At 34.4% G+C, this 13,685-nt stretch overlaps 1 protein-coding gene across 39 annotated transcripts in view; it reads left to right on the top strand.

Annotated features, from left to right (window-relative positions):
- RIMS2 (regulating synaptic membrane exocytosis 2) overlaps nucleotides 1–13,685 on the top strand; it is a 593,954-nt gene that overhangs the window by 174,009 nt on the left and 406,260 nt on the right. For all 39 annotated transcript variants that reach the window (XM_081070132.1, XM_081070114.1, XM_081070124.1 and 36 more), the window contains one exon: nucleotides 7,684–7,994. In XM_081070132.1, the coding sequence (XP_080926258.1) occupies nucleotides 7,684–7,994 (311 nt within the window). The remainder of the gene's footprint in view (nucleotides 1–7,683; nucleotides 7,995–13,685) is intronic.

The raw sequence follows: 13,685 nt of genomic DNA, 5'->3' as shown, positions 1-13,685 counted from the left end.
ATAATCAACTGGTGTTTACAATCAAATAGTGTTCAGATAAGGACAGTTTTATTTCATCCTTTTTTTTTTTTTTTTTGTCTCGTGTACGTGAGATTTACTAAACTAGTGTCTCCAGGATGGTGTTAAATAGAAGTGGTGATACCAGTGATCCTTAGCTCATTCCTGACTTAAGTATCAAATAGGATACAGAATTTTTGCAAATACTCTTTGTCAGGCTTAAGCATTAGTTTTCTATTTCTTGTTTGCTAGATTTATTTTCACATGAATGAGTCTGGCATTTTGTAAATGCCTGAATATTCTATATCTATTGTTATGATCACTGTTTTTATTTTAATCTATTAGTGTAGTGAATCACATTAAAATATTTTCTAATTTAAACTATTTTTGTATTTCTGTTGGAATCCTCCCTTTATCATTTTAAATAATACTTGGTGATACAATAAATGGTGATTGCATGGTGATACAATAAATGATAGTATTTTCAACTTAATTGTCTTTCATTTTCATTATTCCCTGTCATTTAATTAATGTTTGGCATCTGAAATTGCCAAAACATGGGAGACAGACACATCATATTATAAGTGTTATGAAATGAATCTGTTGAAACTGTTACTCAATTATCTGATTGTCTCAGTTTTCTAATTTAATTGGTTATTTATTGTAAGGTTATGGAAATTTACACTGAATGATCCAAGCACCTCAATTCTCTCCTTTAAATTGGTTGAAACCAGTTTAAGTTCTACTTGATAGCTCTCTTTTTGGAGCATACTCCCAAAGTGAATGAATCCTTTATACTTGTGACACTGCTAAACATCTTTTTCTTTTCAAAGGAATTAGCTTACTACCAACATGCTCTGCATAGCAGTTTCTCAGATTGTTCCTTTTCACTCTCCAGACAGCTCGGTTTGCTGGTTTCTAGTATTTACCTCAGGCCCTCCTATCATTGTTGTTTTGTGCGATTTCTTTAGATTATTGACTTCAGTTAATTTTGCTATATTCAAAACTTGGCATTTTAAAAAGTATTTCTTTATGTAATATCAGCTTTGGAAAGTATAGGCTATTGTCACCTTTCTTAAATACCCACCTTGGCTGAACTAGATTCCTTTTCTATGCTCTCCAGCCTCCCATCCCACAACTCCTGCCTAGAGCAGAAGAATCAGCCATTTTGCCCAAAACCTGAAGTTCCCAGACTTTTTTCTCTGGGTGTGGATCTGGTCCATACTTTGTACTTAGGGAAATATTAATCTCCTATAGCTGACAGTATTCAAATGACAGTGTAATAGGTATATTGTATTTGAAGTACCCCCCCTTTAGATTCTTTTATCAGTAATCTAGCTTCTTTTTTTAATTTTTGCCATTAAGTAAATGAATGGGTAAAGGGAAGCTATGAAAGGATGAAATGGGAAGCCTGAAATTCATTAGTTCAAGCCTGAGGATGCTTGAGGGAAAGTGTTAGGTATACAGAAAAGGGAAATAAAGGAAAAGCCTGCCCCTTCTATCCTTGTACATTGTGAGGAAGGAGAAAGAAGAGAGAGGTAAGGCCAGTAGATAATCAGAGGTATGTTCTAATCTCTTCATTTCAGGGTTTGACCCAGGAGGAGGATGCATGTTGGTTAAGTTGAAGAGCAGCTTTTACCCTTCTTAATATTTGAGGTTCTTGGAAGAAATCATCTCTCAGGATGCCCTTAGACCCACCTGGGGCATAGGTACATCAGAGTGCATCATGGTTGGCAGTGCATCATGGTTCGGCCAAGAAAGGGCCAGCATTAGTTTTCTAGAATTATCCTTAGTTTCAGTGTAGCATGGAGGACACAAAAGTAGCTTCATGCCCCTGTCAGGACACTCACCCCCAGGCCCCATAGTGAGGGATGAAGGATGAGATGACTGCAAAAGAGGCTGCAGAACAGATGGCTTGGGCCATGGCTGGATAGAGGATAGTTCCGAGACTAAGAGGAGACAGGAGTGCCTTGGGAGCTGGAGATCAAGTCAGTAGTGAAACACAATCCTGTCTAAACTGAGAAGAACCAGGTAAAGATTAGATGAGCTACAGTGTTCAATAACAGAAGCCCCACAAGACGCCTAGACATTTTCTTGGAAAACAGGAAGGAAAGGGGTAGAACTATCAGAAATAGATGATTTATCCAAAGGAGCTATTTCACGGACTAAAATTTAGTGGGTGGCTTCAAAAGAAATCTGGCAATATGCTTTTGAGGAAAATTACGTAAAAAATAGAGAAATTAGCTACATTTCTTTGTGAACGTTTTCCAAAGCCACAATAGCCAACAGAGAAGAGTGTGTAGTAACAGTTAAGACTTGGAGATGTTCCAGGTTAAAGCTTCTTCTGTAGTGCTGCTACTTCCTGAGAGACTTATAGAAAACACCATCAAACTTTCCTGCTAAAGCCTGCAAAGGTGACTGTATCTGGAGAAGCCACGCCTGCCGTTCAGGGGGGAATCTGGGAAAGTCTTGCTGCTTGTCTCCGGGTATCAGATGAAGCAAAATTTCTGATTTTTGTTTTGTAATCCAGAAGCCTATTATATAGAGATTATAGTGATCTCTTAATTGTTAAGGAATATATTTGAAAATTTTAACCCTCTAGGATATGGTCCAGTACATCAATTTTCCATATCCACCAAGACAGTGCTGGGGGAGGGGCTTGTAGGTTAGTGCCACTGAAGTTTGCCTTTTGAGAGACAGACACACCATGGATCTGATGATGGGGGTACTGTAGGATAAATTGTGATGGAACCTCTCTGAATTTATGGGCCTCTTGCAGATTTCCTCTGCATCCTCCTTTTTTTCCAAACAGTCTGAGCCAGCAGAGAGGCAGGAATCAAAGGATCTGTGATGTGAATGCATTCCTTTTGTAGCACTTATACTTGTAATATAAACAACATTTGTGCAATTATTTGTTTGCTTATTTTCGCCTCCACTACACTTTAAACTTCACAGCAAAATCTGTTTGTTGAGTTGTATTCATCAGCTCTTAGCATGGCATCTGGCATAGACTAGGTATTTAGTGAATATTGTATGAATGAATAAATAATTAATGAATTAGTGTTCATAGTTTTTGCCCACCTATAAATAAATTGATATTTTATGGTCTGAATTAATTTTTATAGTAAATTGCAGCTCCATCCAAGTTTACCTACTGATACTGAACGTAGTGTTAATCTTTTAGTAGAACATAGTAGATACATTATATTCAATGGTGTGCTAATAAATGTGAATAGCTGGCTCTCTGTAAGAAAAAGCCCTAATTTGTGGTATTTTCCAATTTCCATAGTCTAAATCCATCCACCACGGCTGCTTTCAAGCAACCACATTACTTCGTTGAATTGTGGAGATGGGAAAAAATGTGCACGTGTCCTTAATAACTTAGTGAAAGCTGGCTCCTGTGAACAGTGAAGCACATTTATATGGTTTTAGCAATGCATTGTTCTTCACATACAAAGAGTGTGCTGTGACACACATTCAATAGAACATGTGCTTTAAAAAGATTTCGAATTAGTTAAGGAAATGCTATCAGTTGTAAAACATACACTCAAAAGTCTCTGAACCTCAACACAATAGAAGTTTATTTCCCACCTACATTGAGTCCACATTGGTGTGGCTTATCAGTGCTCATTCAGTTCCCAGGCTCCTTTTTTTTGTATGTGGCTCCTTTATCCTCCAGGGTCTTGAACAAAGAGCATGATAGTAGCATATGAGAATTTCTTAATGGTCATGAAAAGGGTCCACGTCATTCCATTTATAAGCCATTGGCCAGAACATAGTCATGTGGCCGTGGCCTTCCCTAGCTACAGGAAGTTTGTGAAATGTAGTTTTCTAAGTGAAAAAGGAAGTAAGTTTAATAGCTAGCCAGGATCTTCCACAGTTTTCTAGTCATCTGATAGAGTTAAGCTGATCAATTTACACTCTTTTCTTCTCTGTCAAATGTACACATTTATAAGCATGCTGGCAATGATTAGAAGTGGAGTCTAGTAAATTCTTCTTTTCTGTGCAGAGTTATCTATATCTTATGAGTTTGGCCTATGGCCTCATTAGCACCAGTCTCTAACCAATACTCCTACCCTTCTCTGAATTGCTCCATTATTTATTATCCCTATTTAGATGAAAATCACATAGTTTTCAGAGCTTTAAATTCCTTTAAATTATTGTATATACTTAACATAATTGTGGTTTTGCTTTCTTTGATTAGTTTAGCTGTTACTGTTTTGATTTTTATTGTTTTAAAGAGATATTTTTATTTTCCATATATTTTTTCAATCCTACCAAGGATGACTGTAGAGTGGAATAGGATGTAATAAGGCACAAACTTGGATCATTAGTATTTCATCTCTTATATAGCTATATTACTTTGAAAAATATGGCATATTCAGAACTGAATATAATAATACCTTATAATTTTGAATCCTATATGTCTTTGTGATCTCAGGGTTTAGGACTTTTTGATATTTATGAGGACCAACAAAACTAATAGGCTCTAACTTGGTGATTTATAGGCATATGTATTTCTAATGTATTTTTTAACAACATTCATCATAAGATATATTTTCTGGTTAATTTAATTGGTTAAAGGTTTCCATTAACAAAAGTCCTGCTATTTTATTCCCAAATTAGTTAAATTTTGATCCAAAGACACAGAATTTACCTTTTATAGACATTAATCATTTCATAGCCTTTTAGTGAAAAGTCATCTCATAGCATGTATATGTGTATGTATTTGTGAGACATAGTTCAGTATCATCAGTTTATAAGTTGCTTTGTGTGTTTGGGCATCAAGTGAAAGTGTCAGTCCCTTGCATTACTTGAAATGAGTGGATTTAGGCTTCCCGAGCCTTGAAAGATTAATAAACTGTTAATCCAAGAGTGGGAGGAGATAGAAAAAGAAGAAAAGAAAGGTAATTGGGTGTTAGGATATGAGGCTACTAGAAGCTAGCACCTCAGGAGAGAACATAGGATCTAGTCAGAAAAAGAGCAACCAATGTGGCAATCAAACATCATCCTTCATGCCTTATACTCATTTATCTTATATTACTATCCCCTGGGTCTTTACAGATGAGGAAAACAAAGCCCACAGCATTTATAAGTCTTTTTCTCACTTTGGGCTAGGCAGAAATGATACTATTTGTACAATGAATACATTTAAATTCATATATTTGTACAAACAGTGTCATAGATTTACCTAGTTCACATTGAGGTAAATTGGCAAAGCTGATCATGACCTCCATTGGCCGGCGTTATGTAGCCATTCTGAGAACACACTTGTAACTCATTCCAAATATTAAGTTGGGAATCTCTGCCCTAACCAGTGGTTGTCTAACTTTATCAAGCATTAGAATCACTTGTGGAATTTGGTAAAAAACAAAAAACAAAAGACAAAAAAAACACCATATTTCTGGGTCCCACCCTGCATTTCTGATCCAGTAGGTCTGGAGTGGGGCCTGAGAATTTGCATGTCTAATACTTTCCCAGGTGATACCTACCGATGCCGCTGTTTCAGGGATATTCTTTGAGAAGCTCTGCTCTAAAAGAGATTAAGTAATCTGCTTACCTTGTGGTAAATAATGAAGCAGCAATAGTATGTTTCTGCAAATGATCATGATTGGATACTTGTCTATCTCATACTCTCATTTCTGTTTCATTGTAAATTACCAAGCAGGAAAGGATGTTATTCTTGAATACTGTGTGACTTATTCTAGATAAAGTCATATCACAAAATAATATAGCATATATTATAACTGTGTCATGAATAGTAACTTGTTTAAAATAAACAGAGAAGGTGAAATTCAGACTTTATTTACCATTTTGTGGTTCTATGTTTAGTATGCCTTTCACTTTTAAAAAAGGTCTGCAGTACCTACATTTGTCACAAGATGGCATTGAAAGGCTGAAGATTTTGGTTGAAATTTGATTTTTGAGGCTGTTGATGGGTTAGATATATTTCATGTGTATTCAAACCAAAGAAACTTGAACTGTGAGGTATTTATTTTTAAATTCAGTGAGATTTTGGTATTTTCATTCAAAAATAGTTTCTTATTTAGTTAGGAAAATAAAATAGTTACACATATTAAGTAACATTATTGGTAACTATTTCTTTTGGAATTCTATGAAACATAAATCTTAATGTAATGATATTGAATATTTTATTATCATATATCCCCCCCCCCAGAAGGACATCAAATAAATTCAAGTTAGCAAGCATTTGGAAGATCTTACTGTTCTATGATTTATAAGGTCTTATTATGCATTAGAAGATAATAGACCTTGACCCCATTGAGCTTTAAATTTAGTTAAAGAAAAAAAGAAATATATATAAATTCAAAGAGAGAACAAAGTAATAAAAAATTGTCAAATACAACATTGTACAATATGGACTATACAAATAATATGAACTGGAATAATGGGCAATGAAGCACAAATTTTAAATGGTACTTCACCAAAATATTCTTGTATCAGTTGAAAATATTATGTTGAATTCTTTTACTCTGATTATTTATATTATTATTTGTTTAAACTATGACGAAATGTTCAGCAATATGGAGAGTTGTGTAAGATTCAGTACTTGACATAAATAAAATATCAGAAACACTCGTTTGAAATATGAACTCACCTTTTATTTCATGAATATGTGATTTTATTTTTTTCTGATTAATTGAAAAAGAAAAGATTTTTCAGAAAAGGGTGAAGGCTTTTCTGGTCACACAGATTTAGTTAAAATAGTCTTAGATTCCTGGAGTCTGAAAAACATAAAAAAATCAAGTATAGAATGGTGGTTATCAGGGTATGGAAGGAGGGAGAAAAGGGGATTTTTCTGTTTAATAGATATTTATTTTGATTTTTGCAGATGAACAACTTTAGGAGATCTGTTTCACATAGTGTTAATATACTTAACACCATTGAACTGTGTGTGCATTTAAAAATGGTTAAAATGGTACATTTTATGTAAAGTGTCCAACTACAAATTATGAGCAATTAATAGGTTTTTATTGAAGATCAGCAATGTTTCTAGCTTTATTTTAGTTAATAGGAGATACTTAAAAGAAATAAAAGACACCTCCGGAAGCTTATATTATAATGTAACTGGTGATAGAAGATTAATCTATATAATATACTAATATTAGTAATCTACTCAAAGGCCAAAATATATCTGGTATTGTGCTAGACATTTTAAATAAATTATTTCTAATCTTCAGTCCTCAAAACAATATAGAAAAATTAGTATTATTCCTATTTCCCCATTTTATCATTAAGGAAGCTATGTTTTGTAGATATGAATGTTCAGTACCTTATTGATGGTTGAAAATTTCTAATCTTGGAGTTGGTATTTAAACCCAAGTCTGTCTAGCCTTAAAATTCACTTTCTGTATACTATCCCTATGCCCATAATTAATTTAAAAATAATTAAAGAATATAAGTAAATAACTAGTAATTTGGTGCTTTAGTTTGGTATTTCTACTACCAGTAAACATTGTTTTTTATTGTAATTATTCTGACAAAATTAAAAGGAAAGACATGTAATTTAATTAATGGTAGCTATTAATCTGGGTTACATTTTAACCTCAGAATGGATAACAATATCATGTTTGTGTTGTTGTTGGCTCGAATTGTTGTCTCTCTTTTTGTTTGTTTTGAACTTCTGGAAACACTAATTTCTTTTCCCTATGTATTTGTGTGCAGGTTATGTGGGTATGTAATTTGTGCCGAAAACAACAAGAAATCCTCACTAAATCAGGAGCATGGTTTTATAATAGTGGATCTCATACACCACAGCAACCTGATCTAAAGGTTCTCCGAGGAATACGGAATGAGGAGGCACCTCAGGAGAAGAAAGCAAAACTGCACGAGCAGGCCCAGTTCCAAGGACCCTCAGGTGACTTAGCTGTACCTGCAGTGGAGAAAAGTCGATCTCATGGGCTCACAAGACAGGATTCTATTAAAAATGGGTCAGGAGTGAAGCACCAAATTGCCAGTGACATAGCTTCAGACAGGTAAACATTTTGCTTAATCTTTAGGTCAACGTATTATTTTTAATCTTCATTCCAAACAAAAATACATGAAATGTTTAGGCAATGAGTTGTCTAAATGTAATGTAAATGTCCATATGTTTTATATAAATGCTGAAAGTGATCTTCAGGACTTGAGTTATATGATAGGTTTGAACAATCTTAGGTTTGATGAAGGAGTGTCAGGTTATCAGATTTTCCAGAAAAAGAAGTGAAATAAAACAGGGAACTTAGATAGCACGTTATTGTCATAGGAGAGACAAACTGGAATAAGCAATGGGAATGAAGAAGAGATGATTGTAAGACACATTAGAGATGTTGAATTGATGGGAGTAACTGGAAGTGGGAGGTAAGAGAATGGGGAAGGTTAATGATGTCTCTAAAGATTCTACCTGGGGCTGAAGGATAAAGTGGCTTTTCCAAGCAGGTAAATACAGATGAAAAGGTTTTATGAGTTTGATGTATCCATGGGCTAGCTCTATTATTACTATTTTGGCACAATTTTATGGCCTTCTCAATGTTCAAAGTGTTAGACTGTTAAAAACAATGTTTATGGTTCTTATATTTCCTACCTCTCGAAGGAGGAGAATGAAAAAATTTTATGGGAATGTTATTTTTCTATTCCATATTTCTCTTTTATAACTAAAAATTTTTAGAAAAACTTGGTTGATACTCTGTGTATTGTCCGGAAGTGGCAGATACATTTCTATGTGATCAAGTATAAAGTCACGCATCTGTGGAAAAACGAATCTAAATTGTATTTATAGGACGGTGGGTTCTGAGCAGTCAGTTATAGTAGATAAGAAAACTGGGAGTCACTTCAGATGGTGCCTAAAGCCATCACACAGATGTGTTGCTAATGTTTTGGCAGAATAATAAAATATTGGCTATACCAGTTTTTTTTGAAAACTAGCAAAAGTGAAATAGACAATGTAATCCTATCTTTGGACAAAACAAGTGATATCATGGCTGGAGTACTATGAACACATCTCAGTGCAGAATCTCAGGAATCCAAGAATTTTAAGGTAAGAAGATTATCTTTGAGAACTAACTTAAGCACATGAAGGATTGATTGCAGATAGTTAATTTGGAAGGTAATCACAGAAACCGCCTGTAGGGAAGTAGAAAATAATTCAGTTAAGAGAAGGAACACAATAATGGGTGCATTCAAGAGCAACTTACCTCTTTTGGCAATTGTATCTTAATCGTACTGGGACTTCTGGGAAACAGGGTATCATGACCTCAGAGTTATTCCACATAACCGGCAGAAGCCGGGGGTATTTATCCATAACTCTCTGTTGTTATTGGTCTAGGGCTGTTCCCAGGGGTTGTTAACTCTGGAACTCACTGGCCAGAGAAAGAACTCAGGCAGAGTTCTACAAATACAGTAACAAGACACCGCTGTGTAGTGACACGGTGAATGATGAGGCAGTGTTGGTTGGGACAGTAGTAGTGTCTGCTACACAAGTACTTTAGAAATCAAGAAAGTCTGTAAAATGGCAACTGTAATGGCTGAGCTATGTGAACATGGATGAAAAAAATGCTGTTAACCAATGGAGCTAGGATTTTAAATGAATGAATGACAATAAAATAGATAATGGGAACATACCCTCATTCTTCAAAAATAGATAGGGGCATGAGATAGTGTCCTTTGGAGGTTGGAAATGTAGGTTTAGGAAGAATGAAAGGAAATACTGAAATACTGGGTCACGTAATAAATTATTAAGTTTTAGAATGCATATCATAAAGAAGTTGTGGACGTTAACAATAAATTCAATAAATTTATGAGTAATTAATTCATCATTGTAGGGAACTAGAAAGATAGTTCTAATCTTTGAAGAAGGTGATAATGAGAAATATATTTCCTCCATTATTATCTGTTAATCCTTCTTTCATTGACAAAATACTAACCTGAGTAAACAGTACAATCTGACCCTAGATGTAGTAGTTCTTTTTTCCTTTTTCTTTTGCCTGGTGCCTTTGGCTGCCATTACTAATAAATGTATACTTTAATTACGCAATGTATCCTGTAATTATATCCTTCCTTTCTGAATCTCACATAAGTCAAATCAATAGCTTCTTTTGTTTATAATAATTATTTTTAGTTGGGGAAGAAGTTAGAGTTTAATATAAAATTTGGTAGTTAGGCCTAGAAAATGGAATCAATTATACAAACTTTTATTTGGAAGATACTTTCTCTTTCAAAATAATTCAGTTCCCTTATCATAAGCAAAAAGCATTTGTTTTATTTTTAAATGCAGATTCTGTAGTAGTTTATTAGGCATGTACCTTTGAATTCTTTCCCCTAGAGCAGGGGGGTCAGGAAACTATGTCCCTGAGGCCAAATCTGCCTTCCCCTCTGTTTTTTGTAAATAAAGTTTTATTGGAACACAGCCATACCTATTCATTTATTTATTGTCTATGGCTACTCTCAGCTACAACTCCAGATTTGAATAGTTACAAAAGACCATATGGGCCTCATAACCTCAAATGTTTACTCTCTGACCCTTTATAGAAAAGTTTGGCAATTCCTGCCCTAGAAGGTTTGTTGTTAATTCTCTTAGTGCTATTGAAATTTCTCCGTTCTTTGTTTATTTTCTTGTACTATTTAAATAATTTCAGTTAAATCTGTTTTCTTATTCACTTTCCCCATCCCTCTTCCCTTCTCCTTATCCCCCCAACCCCCGTTTCCACATCTCCCTCCCTCCCTCTCTCTCTTTGTTTCACATCTCTCTTCTTTTTTACCAGAATGGGTCTTCTAGTAGTATTTAAGTTGGACGGTGAAATGGAGCTACTTATAAGGAATATAACTTTAAAGTATTACTATTAATTTGTTTCTTCCATACCATTCAGAAACCAATGGCCTCAAAAGGAGAAATTTTGGTTCAATTAAATTTAAATCTCTATGGACCTAGAACTATATTTGAGAGATACAAAAGTGTATTACGTTTCCTTCTCTTAAGGAGCTTTAGTTTAATCTTTAACTACATGCTACAGTAGTTGTGACCTGTTTTATAACTTTTTACTTCTCTCACAGGTGCTTTATACATAGACCTTTAGTATTTAATGAGTGAAAGAATACCAAGTTGGCCCTAGGCCATAGCTTTGATTTAATGAATATTTACTTAATTCATTTATTTACAAAAATGGCAGATGTTTATCAACTTAGACATAAAATATTGTTTGAGATTTTCAAATATGGTTTTTTATTTCAAACTAAGTTTTGAAATCATCATTTCTTTAAATGTACAATTTGCTTTCTTCTCCTTACGATGTTTCCTAGGAGTGGCCAGTGGTTTCTCAGCCTTTCTGAGAGACGACCCACGAATCTGTATTTCTAACTAACTCCCACACGATATCAATGCTGATATGCAGAACAGTAGCAAGGCACAAAGGCATCTAGAAATATATTATGGAAGGAAACAAACCTATCTTTCAATAGCTCAGTGGCAGTTGTCCTCTGTACTACCACTAAGAGGCAGAACACTTAGTGAAATTTTGTGGTTCTTAGAGGCAACATAATTCCACATTTGAGTATACTGTTCTGAAACATTGATTGGGGGACAGAGGTGGAAGTCAGCTACCTGGTGGCTGGTTGACTACATTCATGTAGTTGCAAGCATCTGACTCCTTTATTGTGACATCTAGGGTTATTGTATCTGATCATTTATTTAAATGTTTTTATTTTTTAATAAATTATTTTTTAGCATTAAATTATTTATTTATTTCAACCCTATATTATACAGTTAGGAATACACACACACACACACACACACACACGCACGCACACACCATGTTTCCCCAAAAATAAGACCTAGCCGGACAATCAGCTCTAATGTGTCTTTTGGAGCAAAAATTAATATAAGACCTGATTTCATATTATATAAGACTGGGTCTTATAGTAAAATAAGGCTGGGACTTATATTAATTTTTGCTCCAAAAGATGCATTAGAGCTGATTGTCCGGCTAGGTCTTATTTTCCGGGAAACATGGTATACATTATGTTAGAATATTTTATCTCTGGATTTCATTTCCAGGGTAGTAAAGGGGATGTTACAAAATATTTGTTTTAACACTTCCAGTTCCAAAATTCCTTTTTATGTTGTATTTTGGGGTCTTCTTTCATGGTATAAACTTGAAAGCATTCTCTTCCCATTATTTTTTTTCCTGCCCTATAACTGACAGTATTGTGTTCAATTAATGGAGAATTATCTTTATTCATATTATAATAACTATTGTAATTTATTTATTTAACACATTTTTTTGAATTTCATTATAGAGATTACTTGTTACCACATGGCTGAAATAATTTAATCATGATTCATGTTTAAAAATGAATATATTTGGCAGACATTTGACTCTGATCTTATAATTATATTACTGTGGAATATTTCTTATTCTGTTTTTCCCTACTTTCTTATTCTATTATGAAACAAAAATTAACAATGATAGGAAAAAATAATAGAGTTACTTGGTTCTAGTGGACGGTGAAGCATTTTAAGAAGCATAGCTACAAAGAAATAATATTTGATAGGCATTACAGATTCTTAAGTATTTTTTCTACATTTTATTGCTTGAATAATGACATTTAATGAAAGTACTGAGAGCCTCCATTGCTATTTTGTCTGGAATGTTAATGAGGCAAGAGTGGAAAACTAAAAAAAAGTGTTATATGACTCAATTACATCTCAGTGCATTTTGTTAGATGGTGAAAAATGCTACCAGGTAAGTGATGATGAGAGTAACAAAAATATAAAGCGATTATCTTGGATCTAAAATGTAAAGTTTTAAGGTAAGTTAAGTATAACACATATTTAAGAGTTTGATAATCACCATAATTTTTTTATTGTCTGTTACATATGACCTTCCAAATACGTTTGTGACATTTGATTAATTTAAATAATAATTAAAATATATGCTTAAAACTTTTCCTTCCAGTATGGGTGGGGTAATAGGGCCTGGATTTACCCTTCTGCCTGAAACATTTGAAGAAACCGACAATATTGAAACAATGGTTTTTAAGAAATGGGACATCAGGCAACAAAGGAGAGTGATACCTGAGAGGTGGGAAATTAATCAAATGATCGCCCTAGCATATTGCCTTGAGAGAATTTCTAGGCTGTTGCACAGGGAGAGGATTATAGACAGAGCCCAGAGGTCTTCATGAGTTGAGGAGACAGCTTTGAGAGGTTCTGGAGATGAAGGCAGCTGGAGTTTGCTAGACATAGTACCAGAGGAGAGAGCTGACCAGCAAGATATCCTGGAGATTTGCAGAGGTTTCTCCTTGTGTGTATTCAGTGGAGTGATGATTAGTGCACATGAAGAAACTACTTGAGGCCAGGGAAAGCATCAGCCAAAATGATTAGAGGGAACGCTGGCCTGCATTCACGCAGGACCAAGAATAGTGTTCCCAAAAGCCAGAGTAGAAAACCTCAAGATTCCTGGAATACTGGGTAGAGTATTTTGGAAAGTCTTGCTTCAGCAGTGTGGAATAATTAATGCTAAACTAAACACTGCTCTGGGACAGAATAACAAATCATAAAAGCTAGATCTGAAAGGCTTACACTGTTTTCAAGTAATTTAATTACCTCTCAGACAAAGTTCAAGGAGATTTATAGGAATACAAAAATATCCAGTGCCCAACAAGATAAAATTTCATGATGTTTGGCATCTAAT

This window comes from Rhinolophus hipposideros (assembly GCF_964194185.1).
Source record: "Rhinolophus hipposideros genome assembly, chromosome: 13".
Classification (NCBI taxonomy): domain Eukaryota; kingdom Metazoa; phylum Chordata; class Mammalia; order Chiroptera; family Rhinolophidae; genus Rhinolophus; species Rhinolophus hipposideros.
The sequence above is the reverse complement of the archived record's forward strand: the minus strand, read 5'-3'. Positions and strand labels throughout refer to the sequence as shown.